The following is a 27,412-nucleotide window of genomic DNA, read 5'->3' as shown; positions in this document are numbered from 1 at the left end:
CTGTGAATTGCTCTCCTCTTTATGAATGTGTGACTGCACTCTCTGCTTTTTCTTAACTTGTCGCTTTCTCTCTTCTTACTTCTGTCATCTGCTGTCACTTTAGGTCTGAGGTGGAGTTGTACGCAAACCTTCCACGGAGGTAGTTATAAACACCTACAAAAACACAAACTAATGCGACACACGCACTAAAAAACACACACACACACACATACACACACACTTAGAGAGAGTCTTCATCAGGCTGTCTTTGCTTCCTAACTTTTCTGTTTCCTCCTTTTTCATTCATAGTTCTAACATTTTTTGTGCTGTTTGTTCTGGTCTAAGCAACAGTAATGTTGTTCAGTGAAGATGCCTCTTTGAATGATATGAAATGTGATTGATCCATACTTGATCCCTGCCATTACATGTTATTTTGAAAAACATGCCTCCTCTCCCCTTCTCTTTCTGCCTCATCTTCACCCTCCAAAAATCCTCTCCCGGTATCAGCTCCACCAAGAGGAAGTCATTAGATGACAGTGAGCTGGAGAGCCCCACAGATGATGTTTTCTACCCTGGACGCTCGCCTGCTGCCAGCTCCTCCCAGTCCAGTGCGTGGCCCAACGACATGGATGCAGGTACCCCCCGCCCCAACTCTTTTTCACACTCCTGTCTGACCCCCACCCTACCACCACCACCACCGCCACCAAATCCAAACTGATGCCTTCATCTGACTTTGTCTCTATGTCACACTCCCTACCTCAATCACCTGCCTTCATTCTGGTGATGTACACCCCTCAAAACGTGACTCTCTCCCACCACCTTCCTTAATTCCCTGTACCTCAGTCTGACTAATCCACACCTTAGAGAAACAGCAACAACCAAGACTAGAGCTCTTAAATAACAAAGGCTGATAATTTGTCAAGAAAAACAAGTATGAGGAATGCTTACTTTATATATTATTGTTAAGGATGTGATAGTCTGCCTCATATTAAAGCATATAAAGCATGTCGATTTGAAATAGAGATGTTTAAGTGTTTAGTTGCTACCTGCCAAAATAAAGGAAATGGAGATAAATAATGAAAGGCCTGGTTAAGGTCCTGTTAGGAAGAATTTAATTTGCAATAAAACCATTACACAGTCATCACCTTCACCATGCGGTGATGCTATTTTACACTGTTTGGAATAGCCTCCTCCTTTATTGTTCCATAAATGGTTTAAAACCTTCGACATGTTTTAAATGACACTCTGTGCCATTTTTTTGTCACTATTTTGTTTCAACACCATCGCTACAACCCCAGAAAATTGAATTTATCATGGATAAATGGTGCTAAATACCATCCACCAAATAGCTCCAGACATCAGGAATGTAAATGCCAAGATGCATCAAGGATGAAATAACAGCTTACAACAGCCTGTATTAAGGTTTTATGTTGGTGTTTCCATTGTTTTGGCAGTAACCACTACCTCTGTGATTCAGCTTTGGACATTACCCTCTTTTTCTATCTCCTCAGTAATCCTACCTCATCCCTCCAACCACCCAATAACTACAAGAAAAAAAAACCCTCTCGTTTACTTCACTTGAGTTTCAAGGCTTCATATATCCTCATCCCTCACCTTAAATCCATAATCACACACAGAGTTTACCCTGATGTTGTGTCAATTATCAGTCACTCACTACCTCCTTCATACACAAATGCTCCCTCGTAACTCTCTCCCTTTCTTCATTCTCTCTCTCTCTCTCTCTCTCTCTCTCTCTCTCTCTCTCTCTCTCTCTCTCTCTCTCTCTCTCTCTGTCTCTCTCTCTCTCTGTCGGTCTCTCTCTCTCTCTCTCACTCTTCCTCTGTCTCATTGTTAACAATACCCTTCTCCACTTTCAGTGCAGCACCATTTGGCGAGTGTGCAGGAGAGGAAGATAAAACATGAAAACGATGGCGTGCAGTTTCCTTACCATGGTTAGAACAACATTGATTACACTCATATATATTTGCTATTTATCACCTATATGTAGCTCAGTCATTCCTCTGTGTATGTGTGTATTATACAGTATATGTATATAATATATACTGTATGTGAGTGTGTGTTTATATGTAAGTTGTATGGATGTCTGTGTTAGGGGTACAAGGGACTACAGTATACTCTATATAATGTCAGTCACTCTATATAATGTCAGTGATGTTTGGTTGGTATCAGATTGATTTCATTGCTGCTGATTGAAATTTCATTTCTTGTGATACAGTAGCACGGCTGTCAAAGATAATTCAGTTCAGGCTTTACTTATTTTCTGTGTGAATCATGAGCCTACAAGTAGCTCACCTAAGATCCCTGGCTTTATCTCTCAGAAGTCCTGTCAGTCCTCCAGCAGCATTTTAACTGACAGATGTCACCAGGGTAACACTGACAACAACAGCAGGCGTATTCACATGCTATGCCCAGTTCTGCCTCACACGCACACACACATGCACACATAAGTGTACTGTACGTACACAGACGCCCCCCTACACATGCAATGACTTATACACTTACAACCCCCTGATACGCAGACGTTCACACTTTGAAACACATGCTTATCAGACTCCCCACCCCTGCAGGTGTTCAGGTGTCTGCCTTGCCTCCATCCCTCTGTTCGCTCCATCCCTCCCTTGCCTCAAATCCCTCATTAAGACGCTTACCGTCTGTGGATCAGAGGTGTAAAACCCTTCCTCCTGCTCCCTAGCTCTCTCTTCAACCCTCCATCCCTGTCTCCCTTCTGTCTAATTGAAAACGTGTATAGCAGGAGGGACCCTGGGGAGGGAGAAAACATGTCAGAGAGAGAAGAAGAAGGAGAGAGAAGCGGAAAGCAAAGCAAGTGGATGGGAAAAGTGGGAGGTGAGAGATGGAAGAGAGGAGAGAAGAACACTTTGGTTGAGTGAAATGGTGATAGCTAATGAGAGAGAAGGGTTATCAGGATGCGAGGTAGCGGAGCCAAGAGCCCTGGTTAGGTTTTGCCCCAGTCTACTCTCACTCGAGCCTCAGCGGCTGCTCTCCTGCTCCTGCTCCACTTAGCTGTAAATGTAATTAAGAGGCTGTTCATCAGAGCCACAACAGAGGCTGCTGCACGCCTTAGCGCACCAGAGCCTCACCTCCCATCTTTTTCCTGTGTCTCTCACTCGCTCTTGCACTGTGTGTGTGTGTTTGTGTGTGTGTGTGCACCACGTCTTTACTCTCCAAAGTGCACCACACACAGCCTTGTACACCTCCTAATGAGTTTGGCAAATAGACGTGTAGAATGACGTGCAAATCTGGACCCTTTACCCAATTAATTTATGAAATCCAAGCGAAAAATTAGGATTTTGTAATTATCTGCAGTTTTTTTTTTATTATTATAAATTTTTACTGTTGTGTGGGTTTGGAAATAGTTTCTAACTGCCACTAGCACGAAACACGGAAGAGAAACCAAGGGATAAAAGGAGAGATTGAGGTATGGGAGAGCAAGAATGGAGCGAGGAGAGAATGTGTGATGTTGGTACGGTGTGTATCCGATTTTCCAAAGGATCCCACCTGCCACAGGCAAAGCTCATCTGGGAATTCTTGTCCAGGTGGGGGGTATGTAAACAAGCAACACACACACATGCACACACACAAACAAGCCAAGGGGCTTCTAAAAAAAATTAAATAGAAAACACACTCACACGCAGGTGCGCCTCACCGTCTGTCCACAGCACCATCTACTCCCCCTGTCTCCCTCCATAACCAACAGAACACACACATTTGGCAACATACACACACACATACACAGATGTATGAAGATGCATTTATATATATAAATCACACAAACACAGATACATTCAGAAATGCACATGGTAGAATTGTGCACACATATCACACTGCCCACACACACACTCACACACACATGCACAGCTGAAGCATGGACCCAGATGGTGTTTCTGCGTGTGTGTAGCCTTGGGATTGGTGAGGATGCTGGAGACATCTGCTCCACAGGGGCTCGAAGAGGGGTGGGGGAGGTTAGCGGAGGAAAACGAAACAACCATGATTTCATATTAGTTCCAAATGATTGTGAAATTTTTCTGAGACACCAGAGACTTGTGGTGGTGGTGGTGGTGGTGGTGGAGGGGGGGGGGCTTTCTTGGTGCTTTGAGTTAAATGTTACAGGCCCGTAGAGGGACACGGCTGGGCGTCCATATGTGGTTCAAATCACTGGAGATAGACGAATTCCCTGACTTTCCCTTCACTTGTTCAAACCCCTATCTCCTGTCTCTTCCAACTGTGTGTGTGTGTGTGTGCATCTATGTGTGCTTCAGAGGCGCATCTGGTGGCAGGCCTGTTAGTGCAAAGAGACAGAAGGGTCATCATGGGAGCGCTTGATTGGTTGCCAGTGAAATACTAAGGCATTGCCAAGAGAGGAAACAGTGCAGTTGTGGCACATACACACATTCATATGCACACTCATACACACACAACCCAGATCAGACCATTGCACAGTCTCTGAAGTGTTGAATATTGTCTTTCACATTCCCTTGGTGATAGTGACAGTGCTATAACTTCCTACATATACAGATGTCAATCTTCATCTGATCCTCTCTGTAATTCCTGGCTGTGATACATTTCATACTTCCAACAATTAAAACACATAACTACCTCCCTGAAACTGTTTTATCTATAAGGTTCTGTTTTTTACACTTTCTTTTCCAATTCTCAGTGTTCTCCTGCTCTCCCCTCCAGTGCCTTTTCTTGTTTAAATCTCTGCAGACTGCTCTTATTTCCACTCTGCTCCCACAAGTGTGACAGTGTCATAGCGATCACTGCTAACTGTTGGTGTCAGAAGTGGGATTGGGGTTGTCTTCATGCTTGGAATCTGTCTGACAGTACAATACGCCCCCAGACTCCCGCTACAGTGGGGGGAGAAAAAAAAAAGAAATATATGTCTGCTAAAGACATAAATGGTTCACACATATTCACTCCCACCTGCTTGAGACTTAACTCTTTCACACAGGGAGGGAAGGTTTTACACGCCCCCACACTCCCATAGACTTTCACACGTCTCCAGCTGGAGAACTGAGGAGGAATCGTATTTAATGCCTCGTTTGATGCGGATGGGCCACAGAAATAGACTACAAAACAACAGTCTAAAAAAAAGTTTAGACGGAGAACATTATCACATCAGTCACTTGTTAGAAAGATTAGAAGAAAAGTTAATGGAGAAGAAACATGTCCATTGTGTCATCAGTTAAATGTGGCGGTGTTTTAAGGGTCTTTGTTTTTTCCGTGATTGGACGTGTGCTCGCGCTTTTGAGTGTGCTCAGAGTGTGTAAGCGAGCGTGTGTGAGCGAGAGATAATAACCATATTTAACATCTTATGACATTCCAATTTCATACATGTCGTCAGAGCAACGCATTGAAAAACAAGACACTGCTGCATTTTTCACAGGTTCTGCTTTGCTCTCTCGCTCCCTTGCTCCCTCGCATATTTTCATGTCTCCCACGTTCTTCTCGCCTCTCTTTTTCTCTCTCTCTCTCCCTCTGTCTCCTCTCTCTGTCCGTCTGCTTGTCTTTCGCACTCAGCAGCTGCCGTGTCCATACTGTACAGTGTGTGCTATTTCTGAATGAAGCCTTCTTCTCGTGCAGCCAGCCTGTGAGCTTCGCTGAAGCCAGACCACAACTAGCTGACTGTGGCTGAACGGTGGCCATGCTCATACACAGAGAAAGCCCAGAGTTGGCACCTGAAAGAGAGAGAGAAACAGAGAGAAAGAGATGAGACAGAAAAACATACAGTGGCACAGTAGAGGTTATTGTAGCTAAAGATGTTCTTTGGCTCGAAAACAAAGAGCAGATTCAGATTGGCTTCAGCTATTTTTCCCTTTTTTTCCTTTGAAGACGTGCACTTAGTCTTTGAAATATTGCTCAGCCCATATTATATGACTATAAAGCTGGGAGCTGGGAATCCTACAGTATATCTCTGAATGACTTATTATAGCCTAGAGTCCTGTGATCATGAGTGAATGGCCAACAGCCAAAAGGACAGGGAGCAATGCACTGCCATCAACAAATGAGGAAATTAAACAATCTAATCAGAAAATCGTGATTGTTCAAGTCCCCTTTAATACAAATCTTTTTTTTTTAGTATAGCCAATTAAATAAGCAACATTTTGTTGATTAAAACCACCTCTCTCTTCTCCTCCCTCTTCCCCCCCACTTTTTTTGTTGATCCCATTTTTTTTTTGCCAGGACTGTCCTCGCCTGGTTCACTTAAGAAGCCGGGGAAGTTTGATTTCAACGCCCTGACTTCCCAGACGAGGTCCCCCCGCATGGCGTTCACACACCACCCGCTGCCTGTGCTGGCAGGAGTGAGACCAGGTGAGAGCGCTGCCATGAACCCAACAACCCCAATCCCCCTTTTATAATCTGAAAAAGAGAGAGAAGGAAAGGGAGTGTCAAACTTGATCCTAGATTGTCATATTTACACCTCCAAACTCCTCTGGAAACAAACAAAATCAATTCTGCAAAAATGTGCCTGGAAATGATGAAAATTCCAAATGTACTTGCTGAGAAAAACTTTAAAATCCTGCAGTTGCAACTGCTGGGAATCAATATGCCCGCAGAGTTTCACCTGTTCAGTGTTACTGCTACCATCATGGCTTGGCATAAATTTCTCTCTCTCTCTCTTTCAGCCTCTCTCCATCCATCCACGTTTACCACCATCTTTGTGCATATGTGTTTTTAATATTGTCATTGCATGGTACCATTGCTGCATCCATGCCGTTGTGACTGATTTGCCTCATATCTTACTTGCTTCATGCATCCATCGTAATGTTTTTAGAGATCTGTTCTTGCATTGAATCTGACAAAGCTGTTTATTCTCATGTAATGAACTTGACTGGATGTGTTAATGTACCAAAACCACACTTTGATTTATATTGTAATAAGACTTTTAGACACAGTATCTCACTATGTTTGTTTTTACGTGATGTGCTTTTTTGAGATTATCGAGCAAATACACATTTGAAAAGGAGTAAGTAACAGGGATGTGGGTCCATGCAGTTGCACAGGTGTCAACTGCAGTGTATAAAATTCTTAAAGTAACATCCTGTTTTCAAGGCCCTGTTTCATTCGTTGTCCTCGTACAAGCTTTTCAGTCCTATAGGATAACCGACATGGTTTCTCCATCTTCAGTCAGAGAATTCCCAAAGTCTCCAGGATCTCAAGTTTGCCAACAAGTCCCTGTAGGCTCGTCTCACTTTTCAAAGGAATAAATATGTCCTCCTCTATCTATCTCTCCCTCTCATTCCATTTATCTCTCAAAGGGATGGTTTGGGCCTCAGCCAAACCAGACCTACCACGTAAAGGTCATTTGGACTCATTGCCCTCCATGTTGAAACGTATTGAATTTTATTCATGGTGCTCCCCACAGTATATTTAGAAAATATAGTGCAGGCCAGATCACTCACCATTAAGCCATGTTGTTTATCTGCACGGAGCAGTCTTATAGCCTCTAGAGGATCCAAAGCACCAGATTGAATTTTGCATTTGAATTGATTTCTAAATTTTGCTCCTCTGTTTTTGTGTGTGAGTTGAAGAGGTGTGAGGGACTGGCTCAGGTTTCTTTGTTCCCCCAACTAACTTCTCACACTCTGAAACTGTGTGCGTAGACTGTTGGCTAAGAGGTTTTCATGTAACAGAGAGGCTGTAATGAGACAGTGTTTAGAGATTGTGTATGGGTGCGTTTGTGCACGTACACATAGATACACACATGCGCGCATGTGTAAATTTACACTCTTGTGGAGGACTCTCTGTGCTAAAATGGCTGCCATCCAAATGGAATGTCCCTCGGAGGCCTTGGTTCTATAAAGAGACTGGAGGATGATGGGAGGGAGGGAGGAAGAGAGGGATGAAAAGAGAAATGGGGGTAGACAGAGAGGGGGAAGAAGCAGTTAGCAAGCATGGCTTGCCTTGGATGGACTGGAGCTGTTAGCTCTTGTTGTATAGGTCTAGTGAGTGTGGGTGTTCAGGGGTAAGGACTGGATGGTTTATGTCCTGTTTTTGGCTCCGGACTGATGTGGAGGGCTGCCAGATTGACTGTTGTCTGATTATACCAGTCTGGAGTGTCCGCCATTGTGACGGTGACTACACACACACACACACACACACACACACCAATATACATACAAAGACACATGAAAGCTGCACCAGTCATAGCAACACATTCGTTCAGACAGACTGCAAAAATACATACGGACACAGAAACGCACAAAATTCATTTCCACACAAAGACACAGCAGACACACAATAAACACAAAAGGATATGCAAGAAAACACCAAACACAGAAAGTTTGTACAAACAGGCACTGACACACTCTGTGAGTAGAGCATACACAAGAGATAGTAGGTGACAGACATAATCACAGATGCTTGTTCGCCAGGCTCCCCTCACCTAGCAGCTTGCCTCTTTAGTTTGGTGTGCCAAATTGCCAAAGCCATAGAATCTCAGCAGAAGACAGACAGTGGAGCCTAGTGTGTGTGTGTGTGTGTGTGTGTGTGTGTGTGTGTGTGGTTGGCTGGCTGGCTGGCTGGCTGACTAATGTCTCCGGGAGGCGTTTTGTGGTCGGTTGGGAGCGGAGGGGAGATTCTCTCTCAAGCTTCAAACTACTGGGCAGAACCGCACAGCAAGGATATGCTGCTGATTGATTACACATCACCGACAAGCAATAAAACAAAAGTGGAAAAACCCAGTGTGTGTGTGTGTGTGTGTGTGTGTGTGTGTGTGTGTGTGTGTGTGTGTGTGTGTGTATGTGTATTTGAGAGAGAAATTGAGAGGGACCAGAAGGGAGAAAATACTGTAACACACACTAGCGTGCACAGAACTTTGAATGTGTGTGTATGTGTGGTGATGCCAGGCTTAGCTGAGGTACAGAGAAATCTAGTGGGCTGATTTATAAAATGAATGGGACCAGATGTTTCCCAATAGCCAGGGATAATGCCAGTCATTTGTAAGCAGAAACAGCTTCAGTCAGTCGACCACAAGAGAATGTAACAGCTATTTTCTGTTAGGACTATAAAAGGCTGAAGCAGCAACCTGGTCTGTGATGCTAACTGTGTTGGTGCTTAGCAGGAACATAATGCATGTCTTATTTACTATCATAGGTCTGCATGTTAATGTCCTGGATAACTTAGTTTGTAGTGTTGTGTGAGTTGTTGCAGTAGACAAACATTAGAATGACCTGTGCCTCACTGTATTTCACCTGCTCCTGGTCTCTCTTCTATCTTTTCCTCACGTTCTTCTTCCTTCTCTGTTTTCCACTTTTCACTTTTCTCCTCAGGGAGTCCCCGTGCCTCAGCCTCAGCCCTGCACTTCCCTTCCTCCTCTATCATCCAGCAGTCCAGCCCGTACTTCACCCACCCCACCATACGCTACCATCACCACCAGGACCCGCTTAAGGAGTTTGTGCAGTTTGTGTGCACCGACGGCACAGGACAGCCCAGCGCACAGGTAAGTGGTCTATGGCTTCAGCAAAGGGAAGGGAGGTTACACCGGGAGTGTCTATGGTGCAAACTGACATAAAGGGCAAGTTGCTAGAAGTCAGTTTACTTTTGTGGAATTCACTCATGAAAATGTAAAAAGAAAGAAAGTGGCGGCTTTGACTGGTCCATCAAACATCTCTTAATTATTAGATATACAGGTGTGACAGTGTCATGTGAGTCTAGACCAGTTTCACCAAGGAAGAGGAAAATGGTTTGAGGGCAATTGTATCAACAGGAGAAGGCAACCAGATGTTCTTAAACAAAGGAGAAAAGCTTGTGGTTTGGGGTTTAACTCATGTGGAACCTAACCACATTTGACTCATCATACTGTAGGTTCAACATGACCTTATCCCACCCAAAGTTATGTTCAGGTTTGGGGGATTATCTGGAAAAATCCCTTTCAGACAAGTTATAGACAGGTATGGCCTGGGTGAGACTGGTGACTGGAAGTGGATTTACTAAACAGAGGTAACAGGGCTGCAAACTTGGTAGAGGGTATGACGACTGATCTACATCATCATTGTTTGGAGAGTACGATGTCCACTGACGGAAACTGCAGCAGACATTTAAGACTCCTCATTCAAGCCCTCATTGGTCTGCTGCTGCTGCTGCCACAGTCTGCACTGCGATCTGTAATCATGAATCATGAGAGATATTTATCAACACAAAATTTATGTGAGTGCTGAGGGGAATTGTTATTAAAACGCACCGCACATCAGATGAAGCCATGAGTGCTTGTAGCGAGGAGGAAACTAAGTGTGGAAGCTAACCGGGGCACAGAGGGAGGTGTTTCTGGGTTCAGATCAGTGAAACATCAGTGAAAGGAGGTGCCCCCTTTATAACCCAACAACCAGCCTACAGTCTTCCTGAAAAGAAGTTTCAAAACATGAAACCCAGTTAACTGACAAATGGTCACAAAGAGACATTTCAGAATTATTTCATCACACATGGTGGTAGGACTGTAAACCTCTACTGTAAACTTGGCCTTGCGAGCAACTTTGAAACCACTAATTAAGCCCTTTTTCATGTCCTAGTAATCTTCGTTTTCGTTACTTCACACACTAGACACAGTGTCACTTGTCAAATTCCACATGCACGATGCACACACACACACACACACACACACACACACACACACACAGACACCCTCATTACTGATTTTCCCTTCTTTTTAAAATTCTTACACTGCACTTTAATAACTTTTCTTGTGGACAACTCCATTTTTATTTTCCCCCTGTGTGTTGACAGTGTTCATCATTTTTCCACTTCTAATCTACCTCACTATTTTTGGCCAGACTGTCTGATATTTTTGTTTGTTCCATTTTGAAAATGTGTGAGTTTGGTGAACTCTCTTGTCCCTGTGTGTGTCTGACTGCACTGAGGTCTACTCATGTGGAGACTGTTGAAACCTGTCTATATATGAGTGTCTTACCCTTACATGGGACTGTGTGTGTGACTTTATGTCGTGTGTGTGTGTGTGTGTGTGTGTGTGTCTGGCTCCGTGTACATTGTATATTCTCGGGGTGTGTCCCGCTCACCCTGTCTGTATGGTCCGTCTGCAGCCTAATGGAGGTGGCCAGAGCAAAATGCCGGGCTCCTTCCTGCTGCCTCCGCCACCCCCGGTGGCACGCCCTGTGCCCCTCCCCATGCCCGACTCTAAAATCATCAGCACGCCCACTGACGGCGGACTCACCTCACCCGCATCTCCGTGTAAGTCACCCCCAACTCCCACTCCCCTCCACAAACCCCATTACTGCCCCAGTCTCCCCACAGACTACTCATAGAGGCCAGTCTGAACCGATTGTAAGCTCCAGTAGGTAGGTTAGTTCTTAGCTGGCAGCTACTTATTCATTTGTTCCAAGCAATTCTGCATCAGGTTTGTTAGGCTAGAACTGATGTAGCCATCATAGAAGTCTCAGCATTTATGTGCAGTGCAGCTCCACTTTCTGTCATCACGTAGTACAAGTACTGTAAAAGGTCTGGGACTTCTACAATGGCTCGTTCTGTAGTTTTTCACAGCTGACTGTCTGCCTCCATTAAGGTTGCAGTCTGCTCAGTCAAACACTCAGCAGCCCCAGGAGCTTCACTCCTATTTCATCCATCACCTTATGAACTGTACTGTACTGTACTGTACTGTACTAGCAAGATCCGATTCTGTCGAGGCAGAAGCCACGCCTTTGCCAAACCAGAGATCCTCTTTCAAGCTCTTCTGTATCACTTGCTCTGAAGTTCAGTCTTCTTTTCTCTTTTCATGTCATTGCAAATCTCCTCAGCCTCGCTCCTCTACACCTTCTTTTCTTCAAAATCTTTTTATTCCATCTCTCTCTTTCTCTGGTGTTCGGTTTCCTGCAAGCACCACAAGAGGCAGTGTAGTCTCTCTCCCCTCTTTTTGATGTGTTTTGTAGTTTGGGGGGAGCAGAGCAGAGCAGGGCCCTGTGCACGTTGCCTCTGTAGCCGCAAGCCTTTGATCAATGCAGACTTTGCATGTCTGTCTGTGAAAGCGGCAATACAATCTACCCCCTTCTCTCATTTCTTTTTTGCCCTCTTCTTTTCTTTATTTGATATATTCTCATATCCTCCTTTCTTTGTTTCTTTTTTCCCTTTATTTCTCTCTTTTTTTCTTTTTAAGGGAACAAAATTAGGGCAGTTGGCGTGGACTCCAAAAAAACATCATGCCCCACTTTACCCACCCAATCCCCTCGCCACTTTCACACAAATCTCACAACAATTAAAAATTGAGAACAACAAAAAACATGGAAATCACAGTATAACAAGAACAACCCAATCTCTCTAAACATGAATGTTGAAATCTAATCAAACCTATCTAATTAGTGCTATACTGGGGGAGCGGGAAAGAGGAGTGTCATCAGGGAGCGGTGAGGCTTTGGTTGGTTCCACCCAGACAGGTGCGCTGCAAGAGTCGGGCCACGGGAGAGGCACACCGAGAGGGGGCACTGGACGGAGCAACCGGGGCACCTTCTCCTCCTTTTATTTTGACTTTTTCTCCTCTTCCTGTCCTATCAACCTTTCCTCCCCTCCCCTTCCAGCTCTCTCAGATTAACGTGTCACTTTTATTATTTATTTATATGAATATCTATATAAATAAATATCGTACTTTTCGTCTCTTTTCTCTTTCCGGTGACTGTTATCACTGTTTTTTTTTTTTTTTCTAATATATTTTTTTTACCCCCTCTAATTTTGTCTCTGATTCTCAAGATATCGTAATTACAGTTCCACACACACACAGACATACACACACACACACACACACACGCACACACACACACACACACACACACACACACACACACACACACACACACACACACACACACACACACACACACACATGCATATGTTACAATCTCACCCTCACTCATACATCAGTTTCCAGCCCTGTCACTGTCACCCCCACACATCCCCATCCCCTCAACCTCAATCAAGTCATGCACAGCACAGGAGTCCAGTGAGCACAACTGCCCTAAATTTGATCCTCTGGCATCACTGAATGGTGTCACTTTGGAGGCAAGATGCTCCTCTTAACCAGTTAAACGTAATGGAGCATCGGCTACCACTTGTGATGAATACAGTTCCTCCATTGGTCACCCTATTATTAAGTCCACAGTGAATCCTCAGTGGTTTACTATGATTACGGTGGCTTACTACTGAGGCCAGGGGCTGCTGAGGAGAGTCCGTGACTAAACAGTGCAGCCATATTTGGGGGAAATAGCTTCTTCATGTTAACACTAATCATTACAGGCTGCTCATCCCCTTGTAAACCACAGATTAAATGGTTAAGTGAAGGAAAACAACAATGAACATGCCCACAGTATGAATAAATCATCCATGTGACTAACAGGGCATCAGTATCCCTGAGCCTTACTGTCTTCTCCCAGTAATTCATCTGACAGTGAATTGTAGTCTTAGCAGTACGTTAATATTAAATTTAAACATATCGATAATGATGACGAGAGCATCAAACTCTATGAGCTCAGTGTGTATGTGTGTGTGTAAAAGCATGTACACACTTGTCTCTTTCTGTTTATAGCATACTCCACGCCAGGCTCCACAGCTCCCAACCGGTTTGTCGGCATCGGAACACGGGACAACTTTCTGAATATCCCCCAGCAGACTCAGGTACCCCGCCAACCTCCCTCATTTAATTAACATCGACCCATCCACCTCTCCCTCCTCCTCCTCCTCCTCCTCCTCCTCCTCTTCTTCCTCCTCTGTTTTATGTCCTTTTCTTCCTTGTCCCCCATCAGCCGCTGCAAGCCTGACTCTGCACAGTAGATGATATTTCACAGTATGTCATTCAGAGTGAAGGCTGTGATACAGGGGCCATGCTCTGACGATGGCTCTGCGTTGGCAATGCCTAGTGATTCAGCCCAGTGTCGATCAACAGTTTTTAACATTTTGAGATGACATCAGCAGGCGGTCATGATTGTCACCTGCATCATTTCACTAATGATTTTGGAAAAACAACTGCAACTCAAAGTCCACTTACTAGCTTAATCAGTGAACTGAGCTAAGATTAAATGGAGATGGATCTGTCAACATCCATGCTCAGTAGCTCTGATAAAGAGGTGACAATGAGCCTCTCCTGTCAACAGATACATGTCCATGAAATCCAGTGTTGTAAAAGTGCCAAAAATCCTACTTATGTAAGGATATTGTGTTAAATACTTACCCAAAGGAAAAGTACTTATGAAATTAAAGTCTTGAAAGTAAATCATACATATATTTACATATATGTTTATGCTGTATGATATGTGTCCACCAATTATTGGCCTGGCTGATTGTGGGATCCCATGTTTGGTATTTTTCTTATTATCAAAATCTATTTTTTTTTTAATTTGTTTGTTTTTATCTGATTTCCAATTAAGTAAATCATGTATTGCACTAATTTAGATCTGCAAAGTAACTAATCACTTCAAATAAAGATGTCAAGTAAAGGTACCATATTAGCTTTCAAAATGTAGTGGAGTGGAAGTAGAAGGTAAGTTAAAATAGTAGTCAAAATTGTACAGTATAGAAGTTAGGTAAATGTACTAAGTAACATCCTGTCACTGATGAAAACTGAGCAAACTCCCCCTGTTAATGAACACTGTGTGATATGTCTGAAAGCTAAGTGGACCTTGAGTTGGAATTATTTGGTCAAAACTAAATATTATTTAATATACTTGTACAAAATGAAGTTTTTAAGCTCCTCGTACTGAAAGTTCTCTTGTGCTTGTCCACATCTTACACACCGCCACCTCTAAAACGCATGCAGGAATATTTTAATGAACCAGGGGAAGCAAATATGTCACATCGACTTGATGTTTCCCGGCAATTGTTTGCAAACTTGCCCACCTACACTGACACAAAGTGTTGCGTATCAAGGCCTTTGGTTTCAGCATTGGTTTACAGTGTCTGTACCACAGAAGTTTCCCCACTGTGAATGTAAGCAGTGCCAGTTAGTTTCAGCTCCAGCAGTGTTGATTTATCTCCGCTCGGCCCCACAGTGTGTATTAGTGCAGCGTGTGAGGCCAGTAGTGAACTACATTGTGGTTTCAGCTTTGGCTGCGCTCTGCCACTGGGCTGCAGTGTCTTGGGCCTCCTCCATCACCAACACAACTTTTCTCATTAGGGGCTAACCGCACCTGCCTGCAGCCAACTCGGCTCTCCTGTCCTCCCCACACATGGAAACAATCTGCATTCCTCCTCGGCACAGCTCTGCTCGGCTGCTCTGCTCCCCTCCCCTACCCTCATGCATCAGCAGCCCACCCTCCCTCTCTCGCTCTCCCTCTATCCTCCTGCTGCTCCTTCTAGTATTTTCGAGCTCCCCACCTGCACCACTCTCCCACAGATGTAGCCCTGGCACTGAGGGGACATCCAAACGCCATCCAAATGTGTGTGAGTTGAAGTGTATGCACGCACACGCACATACACTTCAACTCTGTGCCAAAACTCTTGCCCCTCATTTTCTCTCCTAAAAAAAAAACAACAGGGCTTTTACAACAGCTTACATCTGTTCAGAACGCTTATTATCTCCTGCTATTGCTTATCAAACATGATTGAAAAATGTCCACTTTGAACGTTTCTGCCGGATTCACGGCACGCACAGCGAGAACCTGGGCAACTGGTCTCAACTGCTCCCAGTTAGCCGAGCCTAGTAGGTCAGTAACAAACCCAGCCAGAGTGAGTAACAGAGGTCTCTGCCTATCCTGCTGTTCTCTGGCATATGGAGAGGTTCAGACGATGGCCCTGCCAGCCCGCCTCGCCGCCTGCTAGCCAACTAGCCAAGACAGAGGGGAGAGAGTCTTCCCACTGCTGTCGGGACACGAAGCAGAGAAAAGCTGGTCTGAGGAGCTCTCTGGTGGTGAGACCTCAGCCTTGCAGGAAGAGAGAGGGATGAACAAAGTAGGAGGGACTGAGAGAAACGGAGGGAAAAAAGAGGGACGGAGGGAGTTAGTCGAAGCTCGCTGCACTCCACAGTCACGTCCCGGCTGTCTGGTTGCCCGCAGCAACCAGACATGATGTCATAGGCAGTTGAACTTGGACTCGAAGGGGGGGTTAGAGAGAGGGGGTCACTCTCCACTGCCAAGGATTACACTGGGAGAGCCGGAGTGAGAGAGGGAGAGGAAAAGAGGAAGGGGGTTAAGGGAAGTCAGAGCCAGGAGGAGGAGTTTATCTACTAACACCAAAGAATCATGGGTAGGAAGGAGGGAGGCAGAGTTGGTGGAGGATAGACGGAGGTCGAGGGGGGTTAAAACTCTCTCTCGTTCTATTAAAGGTGGGGCGATCGCTGCTCTCCCCGGGCCAAGGCCTGTGGAATGTCAGTGGCAGCCAGAAGAGCTCCGCCTGTGCCAAAGCCTTCACCCTGCCCTGTTATCAAACTGAGAAACTGGATCCCTGGTGTAGCTGCCCTCAATAGCTTTACAGTGTAGCCTGAGACCACTCAGGCCCACAGAGCAGAGACTTATTAGGAGGATCGCCTTACATGTAAACTGGTAGCGCATGACAGAGCAGTTACAGTCCCGTGTTTGCTCACTGGAAAGCCGTTCAGGACCAAAAAAAAAAAAATGCTGTCAGTAGTTCTGAAATAACACAAGTGTTTTTAATGAGTAAAACGCCAAAGTCAACCCTCTTTAAAACAGCAAGTGGTAAAATAGAGGTTGTAACTTTTTTCGACACTGTATGGGACAGCTGAGCTCAGCAAGTGCTGTAAGTGAGGGAGGAAAATGAGTCGTAGGTGGCCACCTAGTGGAGGAAGGAGTGTCTATACAAGGTGTCCCCAACACTTAGAAACCCTATAAAGCAACCTCTACTCATGAGGACGGGTTGCTGCTTGCATCGACCACCTGGTTGCAAAACATGTAACATCTGTTTATCCAATAATTTTATAGAAAAACAGCTAAGAAATGTGACATTTTGTGGTATTGATCACACTTTTAATCTTCGGCTTTCTACTTCTCAGAAGGCTGCGACTAGCAGTTATTTTAAATAGTAATTAATCTTTCAATTATCCTCATGATTTATTGATTAATCCTTAAAAGATCTAGCAAAATTGATTGAAAATTCAATTAAAATGACTGAAATGTTTAAGCCATTATCAAAATAGTTGGCAATTAATTATTTGATTGGCTACTCTTCTAATGGTTGCAGCTCCAGATGACAACCAGTGATGAACACCATGCTCTTTGTCGCACTTCACACCTTTTCATCTGTACCACTTCTACCTCCTTTATTATCTACCTCCATGCCAATGACTTGGGTGTGTGTGTCTTAGTAGTAATGTGCTCTGTTTTACACTGGTTCTTTCTTACTGCAGGCTCTCAAGACTGATGAGAATCGAGACTTAATTGAAATGTAAATATGTTATTGACTAATTTCCTGTCTTTTCTTCTCTCCGCAGTCCTGGTTCCTCTGACAAGGCCTCTCTGAATCAAGAGCTAAAATTGTGTCATGAAAATTGGAAAATTTGAAAAAACAAACACATCACCGCTGATGAAGAACAGACTGCTGACACTCAAAGGTCTTTCTCTCTCGCCAACACTATTCAAAGTACTACTACAGAAGCCCCCCCCCCAATCCCCCGCCCACCCCGCCCGAAGAGGACTTTCAATCCAACACAATTTGAGCAGGAACTTTCGTCCCCCCCTTTATGCAGGAGGCTTCAATGAGATTGAGTGGACAGGCTCAGAATGCAAGGAGGAGGAAGAGGAAGATGAACTGTCTCACACACACCACGAAATGTCAGAAAGGAAACACAATATGGCAACCTGACAAATGACCAATTATACATTTGTTGTTTCATTTTTTATGATTTTTTTTTTTTTTCATTTTGTTGTCTCCACAATGAAACTCCATGCATTGGCTGGGAGATCCAAAAAAAAAAAGAAAGTAGTGGTAAATGGTGACGTCGGATGTGCAAGTTGAAAAGATTGCCACCCAAACTGCACGCCTCCATATCCTCCAGGTGCATGGTCCCACCTGACCCACAACCCCCACCCCTCCACCCGCTACCACCCCTCCTGCAGCGCCATGCTAACCAGGGTCCAGACTGTAACCACAGCCGCATGCCTGCGTGTCGCCACACTCTGCCACTTCGTTCGCTCAGCCCTGAGCCTCTTTTCATTTCTGATTGGCCAATCATTGGTGACACCATGTGATGGTGTGACATATATGCACTAAGTGGCTGGTCTTTGTTTACCTGTCAAAGTATCAGGGCGTCCTGCTGTGGGAGAAGCGATAGCCATGAGGCGAGTACAAGCGAGTGAACACACGACAGACAGTCATAACACTAACTCTACATGTGCTCGTTCGTCCCCTCACCTATGCACTATTAATTTTAATAAGGGATGGACAGTATTGCACATCGATGGTCAGATGAGCGATCAGAGAAGTGAGTGGAGGCTGGCTACTGCTGCAGGGATGAGGCTGTGCTAACATTCAGGTCTAGGCCCTGAAACATGCAGCGCACATACGGTCACACTCTCACACACACATGCACGCTTGCATACAGCACATACAGACCATCTTCTCCAGAACAGTCGGTCACACAACCACTCATTATATCATTTGTTATTATTCATAGACATGGAATTTAATTTACAGTAATGCACACGCAGCATCAGCTTCATATTATTAGCTTTCATTTTGTTTGTAGGTGTTTTCTTGCAATATTTTTTTCTTTTTTGGCCAGATTTGGTTTTGGTTTTTGTCTCACTTGGATTGTTTTAATCTTCTCTTGCATGCCACAACACTTTTTTTTCTTTAGTTTGCAGTATGGCGCTCAACTTTCAGTGAAACAGTAATAGCAGTTTCTCAAATCTCTCACGTATGGACAGCACAGTAACAACAGCTCATCACATGCATTGCATTGCTTTACCCTGTATCCCCTAGTCCAGTCACAGAAAACCCTAGAGGACTACACACAGACACCCACACACATACACACACACACACACACAAAATGCACACTAACACCACCAACAACCTGACATAAAATTATAAAGGGAAGCCTTTATATTTGGTTCTCCAAACTGCCTTTGTTAATGGTTTTTCATTCACTTAAGATTTGTCTTTTTAATTTGAGATATTTTTTCTATGTAAATGTTCACATTGAAATTGCTCTCGGTATTATTTTCATCATGACACAATCCAACAAAAGCCGACCTCACAAAATAACTGGACTGCCTAGCTGTTGGTTCTGTTTTGCAGGGATAGTAAACAGGGCTGAGGCCCCGTTCTCAGCCTCTCTAGTAACATTAGCTCTATGTACTAAAACCATATATCAAGACTATAACAGTATATGAAAGTGCCTCTGTATTCCCTTAATGCAATTAGTAATAAACTTGACTTCAGGTTCTCTTCCCACATATAAGCTAAAGCTACAGGGAATGGTAGCGATGGTGCATGTGGAAACCATTGGCCTAGGACAGATCTTTATAGAGGACTGCAAACCTTTTTGTAAAGACAGAGAGAGAGAGATCTTATACATATATATTTATGATATATGCTCCTTTTTAACTTTTACTACACAAGCTGGTTGGCAGTCTAGTTATTTTCTGAACTCTCACCTCCCCCTCCCTCCCCCCCACAACCCGTTTTCAGTAACATCACCTCACTGTTACCAGTACGGAGCAAACGACACACGCCATCGCCATCTGCAGCGCAGCATTATGATATCTAGATGATCATGTCAAAAATCGACAGTAGGTTTGAAGAAAAAAAAAAGTGTTTGTTTTTTGATGGAAAGTATTATTATTGAAAAATATGTGTCGATTGAGCCACGTGCAATGCATTGGGTAGATCATTGTGTTTGTCTGTTAGAGATTTTTAAGAAAGCTAAGAGAAAAGAGAAAAAAAATGTATTTGTTTCAAGTCCGTAAGCTCCGGGACTCTAAACTAGAGGGCCATGAAAAATCCTAGTCTTTGTAAGTTGGGGGTTATTTGTTTTTATTTCCTTTGTCTCTTTTTTAATGTTTTATGTGTAATCAGTTGTTTATAAAAATGTGGGAGGGCTGAAGGAAAAAAAATTCTACACAACTTGAGAAAAAAAAATTCTCTATCATCAGATGAAAACTGGTGCTTTAACACTATAAAGTACATTCAGAATTATTGTAAATGAATGGTAATGAACAAAAATAACAGACCATTAAGGAAACAGCATTATTCCTCTCTCTATTTTTATTCTTCTTCTATTTGTATTGAGTGGGGGGGAGAGGTTCCTATTCCTTAAGGTTGTGACACAAAAGGCATTTTGGTTCAACCTTTAGAAAAACAAAAAAACAAAAACAATCAAACCCATAATGTCAAGCCAGAGAAACCCTTCAGACAACTTACCCACACACTGCCTGAAACTCACCAGCAAACAAACAAAACAACCCTCCCAATTTTACTCATTTTTATCACACACGTTCGGCATAAACACACAATAAGTTTCTCCCTGTTCTGCGGGAGATGCTTCACATCCAGAAAAACCTTTTCTTCCCATGATCATGTCAACTTGTTTCCGACTCCGGAGCTGGATCAAATTCAGCAGGTTGTGTTGAGACCCACATGCAAAGGAAAGAGTATTAGCTTCTGTCTCCTGCACAGATAACGGAAGTAGAAAAAAGGGGCAAAAATATGAACCATTTATGAAACAGGCAGCAAGGTGAGCCTCTCCCCTGTTCCACCCCCTCCTCTGTAAATTACTCTTATAGTGCTTGTGCTGTAGTGTATAGTTTCCCAGCAGTTAAAGGTTGTCCCTTAAAAGTGCCTTTTGTTCACAGACTCCATTTTGTAATCCAGATCGCCCCCCTTTTTTTTCGAAACGGCTCGAGGTAGCAGGTTGCCCTTGAGTGCCACGAGGAGGCAAAAGTTTGCCACCTGTTCAGCTCTCGGGGACAACTTTGTTTTTCCCTCCGCCTTCGAAAATGAATCCCCTCCATTGTACCTCCCCTATATCCTCTCTTCCTTTTCAAAGCCGTATATATATACATATATATATATATAGTACAAAAGGAAACTGGTGTGAATTAGTTCTTTACTTTTTATTGATAAATGATGACAAAAAAAAACTTTTCGAAAAGGCAAAAAAACTTGTTCTCGTTCAGCTCTTGCTTTTTTCTTCTTCCCCTCTGTCTCCACTGTCTGTTTTCTCTTAGACACTGGAGTAGTCTGTAACTGTGTGTCCGTCACTCTCTGTCAATCTCTCTCTCTCTCTCTCTCTCTCTCTCTCTCGCTCTCTCTCTCTCTCTCTCTCTCTCTCTCTCCTGCCCTCTCCGCTGTTGGGAGGGTGAAAAAAAAAAAATTGCCGAGAAACTTTTTGTCTGAGCAGAATGCAGTTAGCTCACATGTTATTCTTGTCTGTATGCTTCACATTGTATTACCATACCCATCTTCTTCAGCTTCTCCATTCAACAGCTAATGTAAGTGAACAAATTACGCTGACGGGCTTTTGGGGGTGTCCTTTGGGTGGGTTAGGAAGGGTCGACAAGGGGTTCAGGGGTTTGGGGTTGAAGAGGTTTTTACGGAGAAGATTGACGGGGTCAAGAGGGCTGGACGAACTGCTTTGGGATGTTGGAAAAGGGGCTGCTTTGACGAGGAAAAGAGTTTGCTCTTCTTGTTTTAGCTATTTATTTTTTGGCTTTGTTTTATTCCCACACCACCCACCCACTTTTTTGTTGTTTCCTTTTAATTTGGATTTTTTTTTTTTTTCCGCTATCAGGGTATGCTGTCGTTTAGGCTCTCTTTGAGGAAGCCTTGGACTGTAAATGAAAGCTACAAGCACCTTATAATCGGACTTGTCCTGCACGAGGCTGAAAAGAGGGGGGTTGCATTTCCAGGACATATCCCACAGTCACTCAAATCTCTCAAAGTGAAGTATTATTGTTCATGGCGGGTCTCACACAGTGAAACCCTCAGCAGTATTAGCCATTTACAACACATCAACCAGATAGACTGAAAAGCCAGCATGAACCTGATCTCTCCAATCTGTGAGGATTCAGGGAAGTCCCTCCATTTTTTTTCTCCTCTTACCACCTCATGCTGGACTGCTCCGTGTCTTTTGTTCTGTTGTTCATTTTGTTCTTTATCTTCTTAAGCGTGTATGGTTATTGGTGTAATAAGGCAGCACCCTTAGGCCCCCTGACTCCCAGCTCTTCTACGCCTCCGTCTACGCCCTCAGTGCAGCACCACTTCTTTGTGAGAACACCCCCAGAGCTCTAGGTGAAATGCATGTGTTAATTACAGTTTCTTTTCCATAAGAAGAAAAACACAGTTTGAGAAGAGCAGCACCTGATTGAATAAAAAGGATGTTCTTGACTGTACCTTCTTGCTGTGCCATGTCTTTCTTTCTATGAACTGATGGCTCAAAGAAATCGGCTGCTTGTCTTTAATAATATTAAGTCAAGTAATAAAATAAGTCATTCTGATCACATCGGATCCTCTTTGAGCTCTTATCTTGAAGGTTGGTGCTGTCTATGTGCTGTTTTCAGCTCCTCACCCTAAGTGAACCTGGATCATATACACAGGGGTAAGACGACGTGTATCACAGTGTTACTAGAGTAGTTTTTCAAATAATAACTAAATATAAATTATATTGTTTCAAAGTTGCAGTTTACATCCATGTCTGTCTAGATACTGTGTATGTGGTAAAGACTGAAAAAAAGTAGGGTATTAGGTGTATTTTCTGGCAAATTTGAAGTCATCAGTATATTGTCATCCAGTGAGAAACAGGCTGTCTTTACTTTGAGTCTATTTCTACAGACGACTGATAGAAAGCTTCATTTGCAACAGAGCTTGTGGTGGAATACAGCTGTATATCTATTAGTGTGTAAGTTCATTGAGAGAAACAAGAAAACGGTCACATTCTTTGTATGTGTTCACACGTTTGGCCAATAAAGCTGATTCTGATGGAACACTAAGAAGCTGTGAATTCTAAAACGTGAATGGGCTTCACCCACATGTTCAACCCAGCAGCACAGAAGATCTCTAAAACGTGCATCCAAGATCAGTGCCACCAATTTAGTATCCAACCAAATGTGAAATATGGTCCCTGTCTCCCCTTCTGCTCCTGAGTTATGGGATTGAACTATGGCAAGGGAACATGCAGAATGCAGAACATTATGATGTAATGGTGAAGTTGACCTTTGACCTTTTGGATCTGAACTATCACTGCATCATTTTATCTTAAATGTGATTTGCAGAGTCACAGTGACCTTTGAGCATCAAAATAAAATCTGTTCATTCTTGAGTTCAAGTGGAGTTTTTGCCAAATTTGTAGAAACTCCCTCAAGGTGTTCCTGAGATATCGCGTTCACAAGAACAGGCAGACAGACGACCCAAAAACAGTATATGGCTTTGGTTCAAAACATCTGAACAATACTTGTATTTTTCATCTTCAGACTGGGTATGCATGGTGCCGAGGATTAATACTACTGACATGATGATCCTCTAAATACGCATGTCGAACATTTCACTTGTCCAGTAAAAAAATTAAGTTGTTTCAACTTCCCATTTTTGGTTCTGTGAGAAATGTCCCAACAAGTATTGGAAGGATTTCTGAAATTTAGTAAACAAAGTCATAGTTCCCAGAGGATGGACTTTAATAACTTTAGTGATCCAGCGACCTTTCATCTAGTGCCGTCATTACGTTAAAATTTCAATCCGTAATTCGGTTATGACAGATAATTAGCCATTCCCATCTGCCTCAGGTGCACATGCAATTTAGTGTGCATTTGCAAATATTAGAAAACTTTGGAATTAAACTCACGTAAACATATATATAACTGCTCCACATCAACATATTATCATTGTTACTGTGAGCATGTTGGCACCATCCCGCCTGAGAAATACAAATTAACAGAGACATTGCTATATAGATTTTTAGTTACATCTTACATTTACATCATTTTTAACTTAACAACATGTCTATACAAACTTTCTTTTAAGCAGTAACGCAAAGAAACAGAGTGTGCAAAGCAGGATCAAGTTTAATTTTGGAATCATTGTGAGAAGTGACACACTCCAAATGTTCATTTGAATAAAAACAATCAAATGATATTGTACATTAAATTTAAGTTCTCTAAGCTTAAATATGCTTTAAATAAAGGCGCACCACAGTTTAGTATTGCACATAAAAAAAAAAAAAACTCAGACAAAGCAGATTAAAACAGAAGGCTTTGTCAATTAAAACATTTCCATTTCAGATATATATATATATATATATATTTATATATATATATATATATATATATATATATATATATATATATAGAGAGAGAGAGAGAGAGAGAGAGAGAGAGAGAGAGAGAGAGAGAGAGAGAGAGAGAGAGAGAGATAGAGATATAATTAAACAGTGGCAACTACAACAGGTTAGAAGGTACATCACTAAAATTTTAAATCAATGAACTATCTATTTTAAAGGGACAGTGTGTAATATATCAAGTATTTAGCGCCATCTAGCTGAGCAAATGCTCCTTTGCTCACCCCTCCCGTTCTGAAGACGATGGAGATGTCCCGGAAGCTACGGTGGCCCTGACGGACAAGAAACTCATTTTCAAAATATGGACTCTTTCCCAACAGCGTTGAGTATTTCTACTGATTCAAGTAATGAGGTAAAGATGTATTAGTTATCAAGGCAGTGACGAGCGCTTTCGCTGAGCTCCCTCTCAGTTCCGCCGTCAAGCTGGCTCTGAGCGAAAACGCGTTTAGCCTTACTACATAGTACCACATAGTGCTTTGTGTCCCTCTCGGCAGTCCATAGTTTTTTTTAAACCGGAAAGACATGGCGGCCTCCATAGAGCTTGCCCGTGCTATGTATATCCAGATAGGTAACTCTTCGCTCAGGAGGATAAGTCAGATTGTTGGCAGAGGTAATTGTACACCAATGAGGACTTACTTATGAACGAAGATGTTGATTTGAGTTAATAAATTACTTAAATCGTTACACACTGTCCCTTTAAGTTCAGTTTGGTCAAAGGCACTATAAAGTATATGGCTAGAATACGTATGAATAAAGCAAAGCTCTAACTGACCAATTCAGCTGTGAGAAATGATGATGATGGTGATGATGATGATCATGATGATGATGACTGAAGGCTGAATGATTATCAAAAGGCTTTTGACCTGAACATAAAGCAGTGTGCTCACTTGGGTGTTGCTTAGTTACAGTGTCTCAGTACAATTCAAAACACCATTTTCAGTTTTGAAGTGTAATCTGCTGCTATCTGCTAATTGATAACCAAACGAACTAGTAACTAAAGTGCTTCAGGGTGATCAGTCCTCTGTAGCCGGGTCCATCTGAACCACTGCTTCAACTCGTGGCTCTATTACCTTGAGACAGAGAGACAATCAACAGTTATTTCTGATGTTTTATGTGATTTGTAAAGTGAAAAAAGAGCATCTGTTTAATCTACCTGTGGACCAGGAGATGTCTGTGTTACAGGTTCAGTTTCCTGCACTGGACCGGATTTCCCCTCACTATGGTATGGATTGTCTTCTGGCCCTTCTGATGCTGGAAACACAGATCCATTTTCCACTGGGGGCGGCGGTGTAGCTGGTGCATCCTGGATGTTGGAGAGTTCTCAGTGAGATCAGAAGTCTCACACCAACATTACTCCAGACTGTGGAGGACCCACTTACCTGCTGAGTCTCTGGTGCGGGACTTGTCTCTTGGACAGGAAGGTTCATAATATATGGCAGTGCAGCATGTTTAGGTCTCAGCAGAGGCCTTTTCCTACTTTGCTGCATCACATGGTTTTGAGGTGGTGGTGGTGGTGGTGGTGGTGAAGTTGTTTCCTAAATGAATGTAGATTGACTTTAGGGAAAGTCCCTAAGTCCCACTTCACGTTAAAGCTGGGCCCTAATCCACTTCTCTGACAGTGACTGTTCTGACTGGTACATGGTACTGTGGTCCTCTGTAAAAACGGGTGTCAGGGCTGTGGCTATACAAACACTCTCTGTAATATTTCTTGAAATTTGAGGGATCAATGACAACATAAGGAAACGTTTCAGTCTGCAGTTAGATTTACATTAAAAATGCTGCTAGGTTTTTAAGGATAATTTCTAGAGTGTGACCAAAGCTGGACTTTTAGGGCCGATACCAAAATTCAAAATTAAAGAAATATGGATATCGGTATGGCAACCAATATTTTTTCTTTGTTTAATTACAACAGCTGTTGGGATTTTGAACAAACCATAAGCTCAATGATCTGAGGTGGCAGTGTGAGTGATATAGGTCTTGTTGACCATCGCCCCACAGGGACAGTAAAGTCTCCCTGCTATACTCTATTCTATTATAGTCTCACATCACAGTAAAAATGTGACATATTGCCCAGCCCCACTAGACTGCTGTGCTGTCTCCACATGTATACCTATATAAGGTGACTGACTGAATCAAAATAAATCAAAAATAAAAATACTTATGCACTGCCGGATACCAGCTCATAATGCAGGAATACGTTACAGATTCATATATAACTATTTTGTGTTTCTAAATGCTCAGAAAATACAACAGAAATGTCTCTGTTACTGTAGTTGTACTAGGGGAATTTGACCTCATGACCTCATTATATCTACGGCGTCAACTACTACGATATGTGTGACTTTGGAGCCTCCACGAGGTGAAAATAAATAAATAAATAAATAAAAACACACCCACTCAATTCTACTCCGTAGCAGTTAGCAAGTTAGCTGTGCCAAGTATAATAGCAGCAAAGGTTTCCTATGGCGTTCTACTGAGGAATTTATAATACATATAAATGACATATATTATAATATTACAGTGATATTCATGACATTGATGGACTAAACTGTAAAGTTTCCACTGCTGAGCAGACCATGCGCTAAGTTACTGCTTCTCTTACCATGTCTCTGACTCCTCGGCTCAAAAACTCAAAAACTAGCACGAGACGTAAGTGGAACCGGAAGAACAAACACAGGTCAATACAAATACAAAAAAGAAAACAAGTGTGTTTCCTCCACCGACAACGTAAAAAAAAGAAAAACGAAAAAACAAAACAAAACGAAGAAACTAAAGAAGCAGCAATAACTGTTCACCCACAGCCAACATCCTTTCTAACGGATTCTGCTCGGGAAGCAACACATCCGGAAGTGTGACCTTTCAGAGTTAAGCACGATATAGAAAATCTAATCTATCTATCTATCTATCTATCTATCTATATATATATATATATATATATATATATATATATATATATATATATATATATATATATATATATATATATGCAAACCAAACCCATTAAAAGAAATATCCCTCAGTTTACAGCTACACATGATATTGAGCCTAAAGGAGCAATTAGTAACGATGAATGGGTCTTTCTTTGACCATTTCTATCTATGATGTTAACATTGTGATGTATGTATGTTTTGTACAGATAAAATGGGACAATGTAAGTATGTATATTAACATCAATAATAA

The 27,412-nt window shown here is 42.7% G+C and overlaps 2 protein-coding genes across 13 annotated transcripts in view; one reads left to right on the top strand and one right to left on the bottom strand.

Moving 5' to 3' along the window:
• nfixa (nuclear factor I/Xa) overlaps positions 1-22,295 on the top strand; it is a 114,209-nt gene extending 91,914 nt beyond the window's left edge. For 4 of the 12 annotated variants that reach the window (XM_037083214.1, XM_037083384.1, XM_037083549.1 and 1 more), the window contains 8 exons: positions 104-139; positions 487-614; positions 1,857-1,931; positions 6,202-6,330; positions 9,291-9,460; positions 11,055-11,202; positions 13,541-13,629; positions 17,393-22,295. In XM_037083214.1, the coding sequence (XP_036939109.1) occupies positions 104-139; positions 487-614; positions 1,857-1,931; positions 6,202-6,330; positions 9,291-9,460; positions 11,055-11,202; positions 13,541-13,629; positions 17,393-17,407 (790 nt within the window). In that variant the 3' untranslated portion in view covers positions 17,408-22,295. The remainder of the gene's footprint in view (positions 1-103; positions 140-486; positions 615-1,856; positions 1,932-6,201; positions 6,331-9,290; positions 9,461-11,054; positions 11,203-13,540; positions 13,630-17,392) is intronic. The other 8 variants (XM_037083468.1, XM_037083726.1, XM_037083301.1 and 5 more) reach the window with 8 other exon arrangements.
• A 1,970-nt stretch (positions 22,296-24,265) lies between these two features.
• On the bottom strand, positions 24,266-27,074 carry LOC119029306 (formin-like protein 3). Its single transcript, XM_037116048.1, has 4 exons — positions 26,835-27,074; positions 25,612-25,767; positions 25,386-25,535; positions 24,266-25,302 (listed from the first exon to the last, which is right to left on the bottom strand). Exons 1-4 carry the CDS (start codon positions 26,835-26,837, stop codon positions 25,246-25,248), a joined length of 366 nt encoding a protein of 121 aa, XP_036971943.1. The 5' UTR covers positions 26,838-27,074; the 3' UTR covers positions 24,266-25,245.
• Positions 27,075-27,412: the final 338 nt, after the last annotated feature.

This window comes from Acanthopagrus latus, chromosome 1, assembly GCF_904848185.1.
Source record: "Acanthopagrus latus isolate v.2019 chromosome 1, fAcaLat1.1, whole genome shotgun sequence".
NCBI lineage: Eukaryota > Metazoa > Chordata > Actinopteri > Spariformes > Sparidae > Acanthopagrus > Acanthopagrus latus.
Note: the sequence above shows the minus strand (reverse complement) of the source record. Positions and strands in the feature narration are given on the sequence as shown.

Bases quoted from the DNA above. Each gene is read 5' to 3' on its own strand.
- LOC119029306 (XM_037116048.1), bottom strand. The intron at 25,536-25,611 runs GTAAGTGGGTCC...TCCAACATCCAG, and splicing joins CCGCACCAGAGACTCAGCAG to GATGCACCAGCTACACCGCC. The intron at 25,303-25,385 runs GTAGATTAAACA...CTCTGTCTCAAG, and splicing joins AGACATCTCCTGGTCCACAG to GTAATAGAGCCACGAGTTGA.